At 43.8% G+C, this 20,515-nt stretch overlaps 1 protein-coding gene across 1 annotated transcript in view; it reads right to left on the reverse strand.

Moving 5' to 3' along the window:
* The window catches only part of LOC135546750 (contactin-5-like), a 436,013-nt gene that overhangs the window by 177,292 nt on the left and 238,206 nt on the right, over window positions 1–20,515 (reverse strand). Inside the window, exon 10 of the mRNA XM_064975401.1 lies at window positions 17,459–17,603. Within this exon, the coding sequence (XP_064831473.1) occupies window positions 17,459–17,603 (145 nt within the window). The remainder of the gene's footprint in view (window positions 1–17,458; window positions 17,604–20,515) is intronic.

Raw genomic sequence — 20,515 nt, forward strand, 5'->3', positions numbered from 1 at the left:
TGATTGTCGTGTGTTTGTTTGATGGGGTGTTATCCTCAGATAATAGCATGGTTTGCTTTCGCCGTTAAAGCCTTTTTGAAATCGGGGATTGTGGCTGAAGTTAAGAGGTTAAGGTGTATTTTAGTGTATTACACTTGTGATTGTATGACAGTTAAATATATCTAATAATTTATCTTGAATTTCACGGTCTGCAATTTCAACGGATGTTGTTGAAACGTTTCGCTAGTGGAACCCCTAGCCGTAAATCATTATTGTAGCTGAAACCGGCAGATTTTTCATGGAATATCTGCAAAGGCGTACAGAGGCCCGTTATCAGCAACCATCACTCCTGTGTTCCAATGGCACGTTGTTTTAGCTGAGTCTATCATTTTAAAAGACTAGTTGATCGTTAGAAAACCCTTTTGCAATAAAATAGAACCCACAAAAAACAGTCTCAACATCAACAGTGAAGATGAGAGTCTGGGATGCTGGCGTTCTTTTATTTGTATTGTCTGAGATTTGGCATTTTCTTTGCAATTCTGCCGAGAACGCAGCAACCCGGAGTCGCCTCTTCACTGTTGACGTTGAGACTGGTGTTTTGCGGGTACTATTTAATGAGTCTGCCAGTTGAGGACTTGTGAGGCGTCTGTTTCTCAAACTAGACACTCTAATGTACATTGTACTTGTCCTCTTGCTTCGTTGTGCACCGGGGCCTCCCACTTCTCTTTCTATTCTGGTTAGAGACAGTTTACACTGTTCTGTGAAGGGAGTAGTACACAGCATTGTATGAGATCTTCTGTTTTTTGGCAATTTCTCGCATGGAATAGCCTTAATTTCTCAGAACAAGAATTGACTGACAAGTTTCAGAAGAAAGTTTTTTGTTTCTGTCCATTTTGAGCCCGTAATCGAACCCACAAATGCTTATGCTCCAGATAGGGTTTTCAAATGATCAATTAGCCTTTTAAAATTATAATCTTGGATTAGCTAACACAATGTGCCGTTGGAACACAGGAGTGATGGTTGCTGATAATGGGCCTCTGTAGGCCTATGTAGATATTCCATAAAAAATGTTGCCATTTCCAGCCACAATAGTCATTTACAACATGAATAATGTCTACACTTTTATTCGGATCAATTTGATATTATTTTAATGGACAAAAATATGCTTTTCTTTAAAAAACATTTCAAAAGAAATGTTATTTGTCACATACACATGGTTAGCAGATGTTAATGCGAGTGTAGTGAAATGCTTGTGCTTTTAGTTCCGACAATATAGTAATATCCAACGAGTAATCTAACCTAACAATTTCAAAACAATTACCTTATACACACACAAGTGTAAAGGAATGAATAAGAATATGTACATATAAATATATGGATGAGCGATGGCTGAACGGCATAGGCAAGATGCAGTAGATGGCATAGAGTACAGCATATACATATGAGATGAGTAATGTACGGTTTGTAAACATTATATAAAGTGGCATTGTTTAAAGTGACTAGTGATACATTTATTACATCACATTTTTTATTATTAAAGTGGCTAGAGATTTGAGTCAGTATGTTGGCAGCAGTCACTCAATGTTAGTGATGGCTGTTTAACAGTCTGATGGCCTTGAGATAGAAGCTGTTTTTCAGTCTCTCGGGCCCTGCTTTGATGCACCTGTACTGACCTCACCCTCTGGATGATAGCGGGGTGAACAGGCAGTGGCTCGGGTGGTTGTTGTCCTTGATGATCTTTATGGCCTTCCTGTAACATCGGGTGGTGTAGGTGTCCTGGAGGGCAGGAGTTTGCCCCCGGTGATGCGTTGTGCAGACCTCACTACCCTCTGGAGAGCCTTACGGTTGTGGGCGGAGCAGTTGTCGTACCAGGCGGTGATACAGGCCGACAGGATGCTCTCGATTGTGCATCTGTAAAAGTTTGTGAGACAAGCCAAATTTCTTCAGCCTCCTGAGGTTGAAGAGGTGCTGTTGTGCCTTCTTCATCACGCTGTCTGTGTGGGAGGACCATTTGTTTGTCCGTGATGTGTACGCCGAGGAACTTAAAACTCTCCACCCTCTCCACTACTGTACCGTCGATGTGGATAGGGGGGTGTTCACTCTGCTGTTTCCTGAAGTCCACAATCATCTCCTTTGTTTTGTTGACGTTGAGTGTGAAGTTATTTTCCTGACACCACACTCCGAGGGCCCTCACCTCCTCCCTGTAGGCCGTCTCGTCGTTGTTGGTAATCAAGCCTACCACTGTAGTGTTGTCTGCAAACTTGATGATTGTGTTGGAGGCGTGCATGGCCACGCAGTCATGGGTGAACAGGGAGTACAGAAGAGGGTTGAGAAAGCACCCTTGTGGGGCCCCAGTGTTGAGGCTCAGCGAGGTGGAGATGTTGTTTCCTACTCTCACTACCTGGGGGCGGCCCGTCAGAAGGTTCAGGCCCCTGTTGCACAGGGCGGGGTCAAGACCCAGGTTTTCAAGCTTAATGACGAGTTTGGAGTGTACTATGCTGTCAAGGAAATGTCTAAGTGACCCCAAACTTTTGAACTCTAGTGTATAAGCTACATAAACTGGTTCACTGTGAACCCAGGTGGTGCCTTCCTATTTTAGGATCAACTTTTCTGGGTGACCTTCAATACGATGACCTGAAATCAGTTTCTGACGTGATTCTAAGTACCACACCAATAACAACAGCAGACAGAGTGAAATGGATAAACAGTTCAATACATGTTATTTTTCCATCTACCGACCAATCAACAATTTAAATTCCTTAATCAAGGCGATTTACTGATAACATGAAATAAGTCTAATCTCCAATAAGATTACAACACTGAAGTTATGGGTTGCGATAAGGTCTAAGCTAATAGGGAACAAGCGTTGACTGGAAATTCAGCCACTTTCATTCCAGCCTCAGTGGAATATGCTGAACAGTGACTGAACAGTGTTAAAACAATGTCCCTAATGGTGACCTATTCCCAGTATAGTGTACTACTTTTATCAAATAAAAGTACTTTACTATATTGGAAATAAGGTGCCATTTGGGACAGGAACTCACAGTTCTATTGTTTTAAATTACCAAACAGCTGCTAATTGTGTTGTAATAAAGCAATAACACATGGAGCGTGTACATTTTCAAGTAGGCTACCCTTCATGGGGTGTCAATGTATATGATATGAAGCATGGAGTATTTAAAGGGAACAAGGCACCACTTTCAACCAATGTACCACATTTGATTACCTGTGTAGTGTACATGTACCATTGATTACCTGTGTATTTTACATGTACCATTGATTACCTGTGTAGTGTACATGCACCATTGATTACCTGTGTAGTGTACATGTACCATTGATTACCTGTGTATTTTACATGTACCATTGATTACCTGTGTAGTGTACATGTACCATTGATTACCTGTGTAGTGTACATGTGCCATTGATTACCGGTGTAGTTTTTGTATTAATTAGGGATCCCCATTAGTTGCAGAAGAAAGGTCTTTGTTTCTGACCATTTTGAGCCTGTAATTGAACCCACAAATGCTGATGCTCCAGATACTCAACTAGTCTAAAGAAGGCCAGTTTTATTGCTTTTTTAATCAAAACAACAGTTTTCAGCTGTGCTAACAGAATTGCAAAAAGGGTTTTCTAATGATAACTTTGTCTTTTAAAATGATAAACTTGGATTATGTCACGTTCTGACCTTTATTTCCTTTGTATTGTCATTATTTAGTAAGGTCAGGGTGTGAGTTGGGGTGGGCAGTCTGTGTTTGTTTTTCTATGTTTTGGGTATTTCTATGTTTCGGCCTAGTATGGTTCTCAATCAGAGGCAGGTGTCATGAGTTGTCTCTGATTGAGAATCATACTTAGGTAGCCTGGGTTTCACTGTGTGTTGGTGGGTGATTGTTCCTGTCTCTGTGTTTGCAACAGATAGGGCTGTTTTTGGTTTTCCACGTTTATTGTTTTGTAGTGTTCATGTTTATCTTTCTTTATTAAACATGAATCAATATAACCACGCTGCGTTTTGGTCCGCCTGTCCTTCACCTCAGGAAAACCCTTACAGAATCACCCACCACAACAGGACCAAGCGGCGTGGTAACGGGCAACAGCAAAAGCAGCAGCAGGAGGAGCAACAGAGGCAGCAGCAGCAGGAGCAGCAGCAGTGGGAGAGGCTGCACTATTTGGAGGAATGGACATGGGAGGAAGAATTGGAAGGTAAAGGACCCTGGGCTCAGCCTGGAGAATATTGCCGCCCCAAAGAAGAGCTGGAGGCGACGAAGGCAGAGAGGCGCTGGTACGAGGAAGCAGCACGGCGGCGTGGATGGAAGCCCGAGAGTCAGCCCCAAAAATTTCTTGGGGGAGGCACACAGGAAGTGTGGTGAAGCCAGGTAGGAGACCTGCGCCAACTTCCTGTGCTTACCGGGGGGCTGGAGAGACCGGGCAGGCACCGTGTTATGCTGTGAAGTGCACGGTGTCCCCAGTGCGGGTGCATAGCCCAGTGCGGTACATTCCAGCTCCAGACTGGCAGACTGGCGGCACAGGCGGCCCCCATTCTCTGATTGAGAATCATACTTAGGTAGCCTGGGTTTCACTGTGTGTTTGTGGGTGATTGTTCCTGTCTCTGTGTTTGCACCAGATAGGGCTGTTTTTGGTTTTCCACGTTTATTGTTTTGTAGTGTTCATGTTTATCTTTCTTTATTAAACATGAATCAATATAACCACGCTGCGTTTTGGTCCGCCTCTCTTTCACCTCAGGAAAACCCTTACAGATTAGCTAACACAACCTGCCATTGGAACACAGGAGTGATGGTTGATGATAATGGGCCTCTGTTCGCCTATTTAGATATTTCTTTAAAAAAATACCATTTCCAGCTACAATAGTCATTTACAACATTAACAATGTCTAAACTGTATTTATTTTAATGCACAAAAATGTTTTCCTTTCAAAACCATATATACAGTGGGGCAAAAAAGTATTTAGTCCGCCACTATAATTTGCAAATAAATTCCTAAAAAATCCTACAATGTGATTTTCTGGATTTTTTTCTCTCATTTTTCTGTCATAGTTGAAGTGTACCTATGATGAAAATTACAAGCCTCTCTAATCTTTTTAAGTGGGAGAACTTGCACAATTGGTGGCTGACTAAATACTTTTTTGCCCCACTGTATATATATATATATATAGAGAGGAGAGGAGAAATAAAACGCTCATTACAGTGGAGCGATTCTGACAGTCATCCAACTCAGTGGAGGTTGGTGAAGAGAGCAGATGGCTTTAGACTGTGGACCTACTGACAGACCAGGACCTGGTGTAGAGAGCAGATGGCTTTAGACTGTGGACCCACTGACAGACCAGGACCTGGTGTAGAGAGCAGATGGCTTTAGGCTGTGGACCTACTGACAGACCAGGACCTGGTGAAGAGAGCAGATGGCTTTAGACTGTGGACCTACTGACAGACCAGGACCTGGTGTAGAGAGCAGATGGCTTTAGGCTGTGGACCTACTGACAGACCAGGACCTGGTGTAGAGAGCAGATGGCTTTAGACTGTGGACCCACTGACAGACCAGGACCTGGTGTAGAGAGCAGATGGCTTTAGGCTGTGGACCTACTGACAGACCAGGACCTGGTGTAGAGAGCAGATGGCTTTAGACTGTGGACCTACTGACAGACCAGGACCTGGTGTAGAGAGCAGATGGCTTTAGACTGTGGACCTACTGACAGACCAGGACCTGGTGTAGAGAGCAGATGGCTTTAGACTGTGGACCCACTGACAGACCAGGACCTGGTGTAGAGAGCAGATGGCTTTAGGCTGTGGACCTACTGACAGACCAGGACCTGGTGTAGAGAGCAGATGGCTTTAGACTGTGGACCTACTGACAGACCAGGACCTGGTGTAGAGAGCAGATGGCTTTAGACTGTGGACCTACTGACAGACCAGGACCTGGTGTAGAGAGCAGATGGCTTTAGGCTGTGGACCTACTGACAGACCAGGACCTGGTGTAGAGAGCAGATGGCTTTAGACTGTGGACCTACTGACAGACCAGGACCTGGTGTAGAGAGCAGATGGCTTTAGACTGTGGACCTACTGACAGACCAGGACCTGGTGTAGAGAGCAGATGGCTTTAGACTGTGGACCTACTGACAGACCAGGACCTGGTGTAGAGAGCAGATGGCTTTAGACTGTGGATCTACAATGAACATGGCTTATTGGCTACAGTCTCTGTTCTCCTTTCAGTGACTGACAGACCGACCGACACATAAGTCCTTTCCAAACTTCCTTTTATGTATGCAGATTTTCAATCCCATTATATTTGAGCTTGGACCTCAGGAATATAGATGAATATTTACAAAGTCATAATTTTTTATAAAAAATGAATTTTTTCAATTCCAAAAAACAAACAGATATTATCTGAATGACAATGGCTGGGAGAAAGGGGAGAGTGAGAGGTCTCTTGGCTCCTCTCTAAGTTGCCTTGCAGACAGGCAGGGAACTCATCAAGGCAAAACAGAATCTTCATAAGGAGACTGAAGCTTGGAGACATTCTTCAAATTAGGGAAAGAGAGCACACATCCACCAAGGATGGAAGAGGCAGGAAGGAAGACCACATGCTAGTTGGGTATACAGCACTATGCAAATGAAACCAACCTGACAGAGAGAAAATAAATGGCTATGTGATAGAATAACTTGTTTTGTTGTTTTATCATCTCATAACAACAATAAGACAATGGGGATTTTATTAGGTCTGATTTAAGAACAAGGTTTCTAAGAATGAAATAAATTAAAATGGTATTCAAATACTACTGTGTTTGATAATGTTTATGAAACACTAAATAATTATGCCCATTCTTCTGTCTGTTTGACAATTGAGTCTGTCTGTCTGTCTGTCTGTCTGTGTCTGTCTATCTGAAACTAACAGTGACTTTCCATTAAGGAGACAACAACGCAGAACATTAGCGGAAATCCATGTTAATTACAAACATTCATTAAGTCAGCACAGCTGTCAATGTCTGATAAACGCTAACGGATGGAGCTGCTTCGATTCCACTCCTCTACCCCTAAACTCCTGCTCTACCAGAATGTAACTTCTCGCCCTCCCTGCCTCCACAGAGGTCTTTCTTGCCAATCGTTAATGTCAGAGACAGACAATCTTCTGAAAGACATGGAGACGCATCAGTCTTCTGTTTATCTCAGTTCAGCTGAAGGAGGATCATCTCTCAGGGCGGTAATGAGAAGCATTATGGACATTTACCTTCGGTATCAGAGATGTGTCTGTACTTTCAGAAATCAGCCCTCAGACACTGTTCAGTAGGCTGCAACAGATTTCCCTGTGAAAATAGAATTAGCATAATAAAAAAATCCCCATCAGAATCCATCTGTTTAAGATCAGATTTGTTTTATTGGCTGCGTCTCAATCCACGGCCAGATAACATGTTGTCCTTTCGAATATATGGTGGAAGGTGACAGAGTTACAGGGGTGTTTGTTAGACCAGGAGACATCCCGAAAATCGTTTTTCCCTTAAAAACGTCTGTAGCGTCCAAATGGTTTGGGCTACAAACTAGTATGATCTCACTATGGAAAGTTGAGACTCCTTAGGGCTAAGCCTCTTTTTTCGCCTGACTGACGTGCCCAAAGTAAACTGCCTGAAGCTCAGGCCCTGAAGCCAGGATATGCATATAATTGGTACCAGTTTCACCGGAAGTTGTCTCGCTAGTGGGATGCCTAGCCGTAAAAGGTTTTAAGGTGTTCTCCGTTTTGCTCTATAATGCCCACAAGTATCAAAATACTCATATGAAGGTAAACCAGTACCAGTTAAAAAAATAAATGGAGGTACTGTATATTTGGAAGTACTTTAGTGCCAAAAAAAATGGGTAAAATATGGTAACCTATTTTTTGGTACAAAAATCCCAAGCATTCGTATATCTCTCAGATATAGGACAGATACAGTAATCCTTTCGGGAGACCAGATAATCTGTTTGCAAATTACATAATTGGATGGTTCGAGAGCTGGGTTTCCCATGGAACTCATAGCCAGCATAGTTTCCATTGGAACTCATAGTCAGCATAGTTTCCCACGGAATTCATAGCCAGCATAGTTTACCATGGATATTCATAGCCAGCATATTTTACCATGGAACTCATAGCCAGCATAGTTTCCCATGGATACTCATAGCCAGCATAGTTTACCATGGAACTCATAGCCAGCATAGTTTACCATGGAACTCATAGTCAGCATAGTTTCCATTGGAACTCATAGCCAGCATAGTTTACCATGGAACTCATAGCCAGCATAGTTTCCCATGGAACTCATAGCCAGCATAGTTTACCATGGAACTCATAGCCAGCATAGTTTACCATGGAACTCATAGCCAGCATAGTTTCCCATGGAACTCATAGCCAGCATAGTTTCCCATGGAACTCATAGCCAGCATAGTTTACCATGGAACTCATAGCCAGCATAGTTTACCATGGAACTCATAGCCAGCATAGTTTCCATTGGAACTCATAGCCAGCATAGTTTCCATTGGAACTCATAGTCAGCATAGTTTCCCACGGAATTCATAGCCAGCATAGTTTACCATGGAATTCATAGCCAGCATATTTTACCATGGAACTCATAGCCAGCATAGTTTCCCATGGAACTCATAGCCAGCATAGTTTACCATGGAACTCATAGCCAGCATAGTTTACCATGGAACTCATAGTCAGCATAGTTTCCATTGGAACTCATAGCCAGCATAGTTTACCATGGAACTCATAGCCAGCATAGTTTCCCATGGAACTCATAGCCAGCATAGTTTACCATGGAACTCATAGCCAGCATAGTTTACCATGGAACTCATAGCCAGCATAGTTTCCCATGGAACTCATAGCCAGCATAGTTTCCCATGGAACTCATAGCCAGCATAGTTTACCATGGAACTCATAGCCAGCATAGTTTACCATGGAACTCATAGCCAGCATAGTTTCCATTGGAACTCATAGCCAGCATAGTTTACCATGGAACTCATAGCCAGCATAGTTTCCCATGGAACTCATAGCCAGCATAGTTTACCATGGAACTCATAGCCAGCATAGTTTACCATGGAACTCATAGCCAGCATAGTTTCCCATGGAACTCATAGCCAGCATAGTTTCCCATGGAACTCATAGCCAGCATAGTTTACCATGGAACTCATAGCCAGCATAGTTTACCATGGAACTCATAGCCAGCATAGTTTACCATGGAACTCATAGCCAGCATAGTTTACCATGGAACTCATAGCCAGCAAAGTTTACCATGGAACTCATAGCCAGCATAGTTTCCCATGGAACTCATAGCCAGCATAGTTTACCATGGAACTCATAGCCAGCATAGTTTACCATGGAACTCATAGCCAGCATAGTTTCCAATGGAACTCATAGCCAGCATAGTTTACCATGGAACTCATAGCCAGCATAGTTTACCATGGAACTCATAGCCAGCACATTTTACCATGGAACTCATAGCCAGCATAGTTTACCATGGAACTCATAGCCAGCATAGTTTACCATGGAACTCATAGCCAGCATAGTTTACCATGTAACTCATAGCCAGCATAGTTTCCCATGGAACGCATAGCCAGCATAGTTTACCATGGAACTCATAGCCAGCATAGTTTACCATGGAACTCATAGCCAGCATAGCTGTAATGGAGAGTGATACCTGGTAATGCTTCTTTCAGATCTTGGAATGTCCTCAAAACAGTACTATCCATGACATCGCCAAGGGTACGGATACAGCATTTTGGCCAATGGGGCGATGTGAAAGGAAGTCCTCCAGATCACAAGGCATTGTTGTTAAATAATGGAGTCAGGACATGCCTGTAAGGTCCTGGGTGTCGTCAGGGTGAAATCAGGCGCAGGAGAGCAGTTCAATAAAGTGCTTCTTTAACTAAGGCTGTATCTGTGCACAAAAAACAGTTTGGAATTTAAAAAATACAGTTGCCACTTCAAAAGTTATTTTGCTGTTTGAAAACCAATTTCTCCAGAATTTTGCTTAAGGATGGAAGATTGGAGATTGGCTGAAAATTGCTTATAGATGAAGAATCGAGATGACTTTTCACCAGAAGGGGTTTCACTATAACAGTTTTGAGTGCAGTGGGGAAAGTGTCTGAACAGGGAATGATTAACAATAGCTTGCACTTCTTCAGATATGCAATTAAAAACTGTTTTGTAGAAGGTGGTGGGGATAGGATCTAGAAGGCAGGTAGAAGGCTTAAGTTGTGATGTCAATGTCATGTCTATGTCAACCAGGACAATAAATCCATAGTGCCTTTGCGTGGTAGGCTAGGACACATATCATCAAACTTCTCATTAGGTCTTGCTTGTCTAATACCCAGCCTAATGTTTGCTATCGCTGAAATATGCCGCAAACTCATGACATTTACATGTGGAGGAAAGTTCACATAGGTTTGTGGGGGTAGGATTTATCAGGCCATCAACGGTCAAGAAGATACCTCTCTTGTTAGTGATCAAGTTAGTCAACTGAGACCATATGGCATTTTTAATGGCCTTGTTAAATATACAAAGTTGCTTTCTTAGAATATCATAAAAGACCTGGCAAAATGTAAAGTATGGGCCCCTGAGTGGCACAGCTGTATAAGGCACATCTCAGTGCAAGAGGTGTCAGTACAGTCCCTGGTTTGAATACATGCTGCATCACATCCGCCTGTGATTGGGCGTACCATAGGGCGGCCCACAATTGGCCCAGCATCGTCCAAGTTTGGCCGGGTAGGCCGTCATTGTAATTAAGAATTTGTTCTTAATAACTGACTAGTTGAATACGATAGTAACACTTTAGGACTAATGTAAAGTGACAGTAGGAGTAATGAACAGTGACATGTTAGGGCTAATGAACAGGGACATGTTAGGACTAATGAACAGTGACATGTTAGGACTAATGAACAGTGACATGTTAGGACTAATGAACAGTGACATGTTAGGACTAATGAACAGTGACACGTTAGGACTAATGAACAGTGACATGTTAGGACTAATGAACAGGGACACGTTAGGACTAATGAACAGTGACATGTTAGGACTAATGAACAGTGACATGTTAGGGCTAATGAACATGGACACGTTAGGACTAATGAACAGGGACACGTTAGGACTAATGAACAGTGACATGTTAGGACTAATGAACAGTGACATGTTAGGGCTAATGAACAGGGACATGTTAGGACTAATGAACAGTGACATGTTAGGACTAATGAACAGTGACATGTTAGGGCTAATGAACAGGGACATGTTAGGACTAATGAACAGTGTCATGTTAGGACTAATGAACAGTGACATGTTAGGACTAATGAACAGTGACATGTTAGGGCTAATGAACAGGGACATGTTAGGACTAATGAACAGTGACATGTTAGGACTAATGAACAGTGACACGTTAGGACTAATGAACAGTGACACGTTAGGACTAATGAACAGTGACACGTTAGGACTAATGAACAGTGACATGTTAGGGCTAATGAACAGTGACACGTTAGGACTAATGAACAGGGACATGTTAGGACTAATGAACAGTGACATGTTAGGACTAATGAACAGGGACATGTTAGGACTAATGAACAGTGACATGTTAGGGCTAATGAACAGGGACATGTTAGGACTAATGAACAGTGTCATGTTAGGACTAATGAACAGTGACATGTTAGGACTAATGAACAGTGACATGTTAGGGCTAATGAACAGGGACATGTTAGGACTAATGAACAGGGACATGTTAGGACTAATGAACAGTGACACGTTAGGACTAATGAACAGTGACACGTTAGGACTAATGAACAGTGACACGTTAGGACTAATGAACAGTGACATGTTAGGGCTAATGAACAGTGACACGTTAGGACTAATGAACAGGGACATGTTAGGACTAATGAACAGTGACATGTTAGGACTAATGAACAGGGACATGTTAGGACTAATGAACAGTGACATGTTAGGACTAATGAACAGTGACATGTTAGGGCTAATGAACAGGGACATGTTAGGACTAATGAACAGGGACATGTTAGGACTAATGAACAGTGACACGTTAGGACTAATGAACAGTGACATGTTAGGACTAATGAACAGTGACACGTTAGGACTAATGAACAGGGACATGTTAGGACTAATGAACAGTGACATGTTAGGGCTAATGAACAGGGACATGTTAGGACTAATGAACAGTGACATGTTAGGGCTAATGAACAGGGACATGTTAGGACTGATGAACAGGGACATGTTAGGACTAATGAACAGTGACATGTTAGGACTAATGAACAGTGACATGTTAGGACTAATGAACAGTGACACGTTAGGACTAATGAACAGGGACATGTTAGGACTAATGAACAGTGACATGTTAGGGCTAATGAACAGGGACATGTTAGGACTAATGAACAGTGACATGTTAGGACTAATGAACAGTGACATGTTAGGGCTAATGAACAGGGACATGTTAGGACTAATGAACAGTGTCATGTTAGGACTAAGGAACAGTGACATGTTAGGACTAATGAACAGTGACATGTTAGGGCTAATGAACACGGACATGTTAGGACTAATGAACAGGGACATGTTAGGACTAATGAACAGTGACACGTTAGGACTAATGAACAGTGACACGTTAGGACTAATGAACAGTGACACGTTAGGACTAATGAACAGTGACATGTTAGGACTAATGAACAGTGACATGTTAGGACTAATGAACAGGGACATGTTAGGACTAATGAACAGTGACATGTTAGGACTAATGAACAGTGACATGTTAGGGCTAATGAACAGGGACATGTTAGGACTAATGAACAGGGACATGTTAGGACTAATGAACAGTGACATGTTAGGACTAATGAACAGTGACACGTTAGGACTAATGAACAGTGACACGTTAGGACTAATGAACAGTGACACGTTAGGACTAATGAACAGTGCCATGTTAGGGCTAATGAACAGTGACACGTTAGGACTAATGAACAGGGACATGTTAGGACTAATGAACAGTGACATGTTAGGACTAATGAACAGGGACATGTTAGGACTAATGAACAGTGACATGTTAGGACTAATGAACAGTGACACGTTAGGGCTAATGAACAGGGACATGTTAGGACTAATGAACAGGGACATGTTAGGACTAATGAACAGTGACACGTTAGGACTAATGAACAGTGACACGTTAGGACTAATGAACAGTGACACGTTAGGACTAATGAACAGTGACACGTTAGGACTAATGAACAGGGACACGTTAGGACTAATGAACAGGGACACGTTAGGACTAATGAACATGGACATGTTAGGACTAATGAACAGTGACATGTTAGGACTAATGATCAGTGACACGTTAGGACTAATGAACATGGACACGTTAGGACTAATGAACAGTGACACGTTAGGACTAATGAACAGGGACACGTTAGGACTAATGAACATGGACACGTTAGGACTAATGAACATGGACACGTTAGGACTAATGAACAGTGACACGTTAGGACTAATGAACAGGGACACGTTAGGACTAATGAACAGGGACACGTTAGGACTAATGAACAGTGACACGTTAGGACTAATGAACAGTGACACGTTAGGACTAATGAACAGGGACACGTTAGGACTAATGAACAGGGACACGTTAGGACTAATGAACAGTGACACGTTAGGACTAATGAACAGGGACACGTTAGGACTAATGAACAGTGACACGTTAGGACTAATGAACAGTGACACGTTAGGACTAATGATCAGTGACATGTTAGGACTAATGAACATGGACATGTTAGGACTAATGAACAGTGACATGTTAGGACTGATGAACAGTGACACGTTAGGACTAATGAACAGTGACACGTTAGGACTAATGAACAGTGACACGTTAGGACTAATGAACAGTGACACGTTAGGACTAATGAACAGTGACACGTTAGGACTAATGAACAGTGACACGTTAGGACTAATGAACAGTGACACGTTAGGACTAATGAACAGTGACACGTTAGGACTAATGAACAGGGACACGTTAGGACTAATGAACAGGGACACGTTAGGACTAATGAACAGGGACACGTTAGGACTAATGAACAGTGACACGTTAGGACTAATGAACAGTGACACGTTAGGACTAATGAACAGTGACACGTTAGGACTAATGAACAGTGACACGTTAGGACTAATGAACAGTGACACGTTAGGACTAATGAACAGGGTCACGTTAGGACTAATGAACATGGACACGTTAGGACTAATGCACATGGACACGTTAGGACTAATGAACAGTGACATGTTAGGACTAATGAACAGTGACATGTTAGGACTAATGAACAGTGACACGTTAGGACTAATGAACAGGGACACGTTAGGACTAATGAACAGTGACACGTTAGGACTAATGCACAGTGACATGTTAGGACTAATGAACAGTGACATGTTAGGACTAATGAACAGTGACATGTTAGGACTAATGAACAGGGACACGTTAGGACTAATGAACAGTGACACGTTAGGACTAATGAACAGTGACATGTTAGGACTAATGAACATGGACATGTTAGGACTAATGAACATGGACACGTTAGGACTGATGAACATGGACACGTTAGGACTAATGAACAGTGACACGTTAGGACTAATGAACAGGGACACGTTAGGACTAATGAACAGTGACACGTTAGGACTAATGAACAGTGACACGTTAGGACTAATGAACAGTGACACGTTAGGACTAATGAACAGGGACACGTTAGGACTAATGAACAGTGACACGTTAGGACTAATGAACAGTGACACGTTAGGACTAATGAACAGGGACACGTTAGGACTAATGAACAGGGACACGTTAGGACTAATGAACATGGACATGTTAGGACTAATGAACAGTGACATGTTAGGACTAATGATCAGTGACACGTTAGGACTAATGAACATGGACACGTTAGGACTAATGAACAGTGACACGTTAGGACTAATGAACAGGGACACGTTAGGACTAATGAACATGGACACGTTAGGACTAATGAACATGGACACGTTAGGACTAATGAACAGTGACACGTTAGGACTAATGAACAGGGACACGTTAGGACTAATGAACAGGGACACGTTAGGACTAATGAACAGGGACACGTTAGGACTAATGAACAGTGACACGTTAGGACTAATGAACAGTGACACGTTAGGACTAATGAACAGGGACACGTTAGGACTAATGAACAGGGACACGTTAGGACTAATGAACAGGGACACGTTAGGACTAATGAACAGGGACACGTTAGGACTAATGAACAGTGACACGTTAGGACTAATGAACAGTGACACGTTAGGACTAATGATCAGTGACATGTTAGGACTAATGAACATGGACATGTTAGGACTAATGAACAGTGACATGTTAGGACTGATGAACAGTGACACGTTAGGACTAATGAACAGTGACACGTTAGGACTAATGAACAGTGACACGTTAGGACTAATGAACAGTGACACGTTAGGACTAATGAACAGTGACACGTTAGGACTAATGAACAGTGACACGTTAGGACTAATGAACAGTGACACGTTAGGACTAATGAACAGTGACACGTTAGGACTAATGAACAGTGAAACGTTAGGATTAATGAACAGTGACACGTTAGGACTAATGAACAGTGACACGTTAGGACTAATGAACAGTGACATGTTAGGACTAATGAACAGTGACACGTTAGGACTAATGAACAGTGACACGTTAGGACTAATGAACAGTGACACGTTAGGACTAATGAACAGTGACACGTTAGGACTAATGAACAGTGACACGTTAGGACTAATGAACAGTGACACGTTAGGATTAATGAACAGTGACACGTTAGGACTAATGAACAGTGACACGTTAGGACTAATGAACAGGGACACGTTAGGACTAATGAACAGTGACACGTTAGGACTAATGAACAGGGACATGTTAGGACTAATGAACAGGGACATGTTAGGACTGATGAACATTGACATGTTAGGACTAATGAACAGTGACATGTTAGGACTAATGAACATGGACATGTTAGGACTAATGAACAGTGACACGTTAGGACTAATGAACAGTGACACGTTAGGACTAATGAACAGTGACATGTTAGGACTAATGAACAGTGACATGTTAGGACTAATGAACAGTGACACGTTAGGACTAATGAACATGGACACGTTAGGACTAATGAACAGTGACACGTTAGGACTAATGAACAGGGACACGTTAGGACTAATGAACATGGACACGTTAGGACTAATGAACAGTGACACGTTAGGACTAATGAACAGGGACACGTTAGGACTAATGAACAGGGACATGTTAGGACTAATGAACAGTGACATGTTAGGACTAATGAACAGGGACATGTTAGGACTAATGAACAGGGACATGTTAGGACTAATGAACAGGGACAATGGCTGGAGTGTCTAAATATAAATATAAACTACATAACGTACTACACCCCACTGTTCCAACCTCACTGTTCCAACCTCTCTGCTGCGACCTCTCTGCTGCGACCTCTCTGCTGCGACCTCTCTGTTCCGACCTCTCTGCCCCGACTTCTCTGCCGCGACCTCTCTGCCGCGACCTCTCTGCCGCGACCTCTCTGCCGCGACCTCTCTGTTCCGACCTCTCTGTTCCGACCTCTGCCCCAACCTCTCTGCTCCAACCTCTCTGCCCCTCACCTCTCTGCCCCTCACCTCTCTGCCCCTCACCTCTCTGCCCCTCACCTCTCTGCCCCTCACCTCTCTGCTCCAACCTCTCTGCTCCAACCTCTGTTCCAACTTCTCTGCTCCAACCTCTCTGCTCCAACCTCTCTGTTCCAACTTCTCTGCCCCAACCTCCAACCTCAACCTCTGCTCCAACCTCTCTGCTCCAACCCCTCTGCTCCAACCTCCAACCTCTCTGCTCCAACCTCCAACCTCTCTGCTCCAACCTCTCTGCCCCAACCTTTGCCCCAACCTCGCTGCCCCAACCTCTCTGCTCCAACCTCTCTGCTCCAACCTCTCTGCTCCAACCTACAACCTCTCTGCCCCAACCTCTCTTCTCCAACCTCTCTGCTCCATCCTCCAACCTCTCTGCTCCAACCTCTCTGCTCCAACCTCCAACCTCTCTGCTCCAACCTCCAACCTCTCTGCTCCAACCTCCAACCTCTCTGCTCCAATCTCCAACCTCTCTGCTCCAATCTCCAATCTCTCTGCTCCAATCTCCAACCTCTCTGCTCCAATCTCCAACCTCTGTGTGCATTTTAGAGGGTTGGGATAAAACAAAAGTGGCATTTCCATTTAACCTTTGTGTTGGAAAATAAAATAATTTTAGGGGTTGGTTTCCCACAAACAGATTAAGCCTAGTTCTGTACTAAAAAGCAAGCTCGATGGATAATCTCCATCGGAAATAATGTTTTAGACCAGGACTAAGCTATATTGTTGTCTGGGAAACTACCCATAAACCTTGTTGCTTCTTTTCAAATTCCATCCATACCTTCTGCTGGGATGAATGCGTCTGTCTCCTCTCCTCCATGTTACTCTAGGCTTGGGAGATGCTCGGGGTTTACACTCCAACAACACGTCCTTCCCCAACGTGGCGATCAGACGGACAGGGTTAAGGCTGAAGACTGGGGGCGATGCTGTGGAACAGGCCAAAGTGGGCATAATACTATCAAGTCAAAAGAGACGCAGAACCGTTCAACATGATGGAAATTAAATATTTTACCTTGCAAATAAATATCATAATAATTGTTTTGGTCCATTTAACAATTATCAAGAGCTACAACAAGAGCTAGAACAAGAGGTACCTCAAGACAATTTAGAACTAGGAACAGATATAACCCTTGGTTCACTGCAGACCTGTCTGCCCTTGACCAGCACAAAAACATCCTGTGGCGTTCTGCATTAGCATCAAATAGCCCCCGTGATATGCAACTTTTCAGGAAGTTAGGAAACAATATACACAAGCAGTTAGGAAAGGCTAGCTTTTTCAAGCAGAAATTTGCATCCTGTAGCACACACTCATAACAGTTCTGGGAAACTGTAAAGTCCATGGAGAATAAGAGCACCTCCTCCAAGCTGCCCATTGCATCCTGTGGCTAGGAAATACTTTCACCACCAATAAATCCACAAAAAATTGAGAATGTCAAAAAGCATTTTTCTATGGCTGGCCATGCTTTCCACCTGGCTACCCCTACCAAGGTCAACGAACCGGCACCCCCACAGCAACTCACCCAAACCTCCCCAATTTCTCCTTCACCCAAAACCAGATAGCTGATGTTCTGAAAAAGCTGCAAAATATGGACCCCTACAAATCAGCCGGGCTAGACAATCTGGACCCTCTCTTCCTAAAATGATCTGCCAAAATTGTTGCAACCCCTAGCCTGTTCAACATCTCTTTGGTATCGTCTAAGATCCCCAAAGATTGGAAAGCTGCCGAGGTCATCCCCCTCTTCAAAAGGGGAGACACTGTAGACACACACTGCTACAGACCTATATCTATCCAACCCTGCCTTTCTAAGGTCTTCGAAAGCAAAGTTAATAAACAGATCACTGACCATTTCGAATCCCACCGTACCATCTCAGCTATGCAATCTGGCTTCCGAGCTGGTCATGGGTGCACCTCACCCACGCTCAAGGTCCTAAACGATATCATAACCGCCATCGATAAGAAACAATACTGTGCAGCCGTATTCATCGACCTCGCAAAGGCTTTCGACTCGGTCAATCACCATATTCTTATCAGCAGACTCAACAGCCTTGGTTTCTCAAAGGACTGCCTCGCCTGGTTCACCAACTACTTCTCTGATAGAGTTCAGTGTGTCAAATAAGAGGGCCTGTTGTCTGGACCTCTGGCAGCCTCTATGGAGATGCCACAGGGATCAATTCTCGGGCCGACTCTCTTCTCTTTATACATCAATGATGTTGCTCTTAATGCTGGTGATTCTCTGATCCACCATGCAGACGACACCATTCTGTATACTTCTGGCCCTTCTTTGGACACTGTGCTAACTAACCTCCAGACGAGCTTCAATGCCATACAATGCCATAGGCATCGCTAATCCAAAATTATATCAAGACTCGGCTTCCTATTTCGCAAACAAAGCATCCTTCACTCATGCTGACAAACATACCCTCGTAAAACTGACCATCCTACAGATCCTCAACATCAGCGATGTTATTTACAAAATAGCCTCCAGGACTCTACTCAGCAAATTGGATGCAGTCTATCACAGTGCCATCTGTTTTGTCACCAAAGCCCCATATACTACCCACCACTGCGACTTGTACACTCTCGTTGGCTGGCCCTTGCTTCAAACTCGTCACCAAACTCACTGGCTCCAGGTCATCTATAAGTCTTTGCTAGGTAAAGCCCCACCTTATCTCAGCTCACTGGTCACATAGCAGCACCCACCCGTAGCACGCGCTCCAGCAGGTATATCTCACTGGTCACAGAGCAGCACCCACCCGCAGCACGCGCTCCAGCAGGTATATCTCACTGGTCACATAGCAGCGCCCACCCGTAGCATGCGCTCCAGCAGGTATATCTCACTGGTCACCATAGCAGCACCCACCCGTAGCACGCGCTCCAGCAGTTATATCTCACTGGTCACATAGCAGCACCCACCCGTAGCACGCGCTCCAGCAGGTATATCTCACTGGTCACATAGCAGCACCCACCCGTAGCATGCGCTCCAGCAGGTATATCTCACTGGTCACATAGCAGCACCCACCCGCAGAACGCGCTCCAGCAGGTATATCTCACTGGTCACATAGCAGCACCCACCCGTAGCATGCGCTCCAGCAGGTATATCTCACTGGTCACATAGCAGCACCCACCCGCAGAACGCGCTCCAGCAGGTATATCTCACTGGTCACCATAGCAGCACCCACCCGTAGCACGCGCTCCAGCAGTTATATCTCACTGGTCACATAGCAGCACCCACCCGTAGCACGCGAGCAGCACCCACCTGCAGCACGCGCTCCAGCAGGTATATCTCACTGGTCACATATTAGCACCAACCCGTAGCACGCGCTCCAGCAGGTATATATCACTGGTCACCATAGCAGCACCCACACGTAGCACGCGCTCCAGCAGTTATATCTCACTGGTCACCCCCAAAGCCAATTCCCCCTTTGGCCACCTTTCCTTCCAGTTCTCTGCTGCCAATGTCTGGAACGAACTGCAAAAATTGCTGAAGCTGGAGACTCATCTCCCTCACTAAGTTCAAGCACCAGCTGTCAGAGCAGCTAACAGATCATTGCACCTGTACATAGCCCATCAGTAGATCGCCCATCCAACTACCTCATCGCCATACTGTATTATTATTATTATTTTGCTCCTTTGCACCCCAGTATCTCTACTTGCACAGTCGTCTGCTGCACATCTACCACTCCAGTGTTTAATTGCTATATCGTAATTACCTCGCCACTATGCCCTATTTTACTGCCTATTTACCTATTTTACCTTACCTCCCTTATCTTACTTCATTTGCACACACTGTATATGTCATTTTTCCTATTGTATTATTGACTGTATGTTTGTTTTACT

This window comes from Oncorhynchus masou, chromosome 9 (assembly GCF_036934945.1).
Source record: "Oncorhynchus masou masou isolate Uvic2021 chromosome 9, UVic_Omas_1.1, whole genome shotgun sequence".
Lineage (NCBI taxonomy): Eukaryota > Metazoa > Chordata > Actinopteri > Salmoniformes > Salmonidae > Oncorhynchus > Oncorhynchus masou.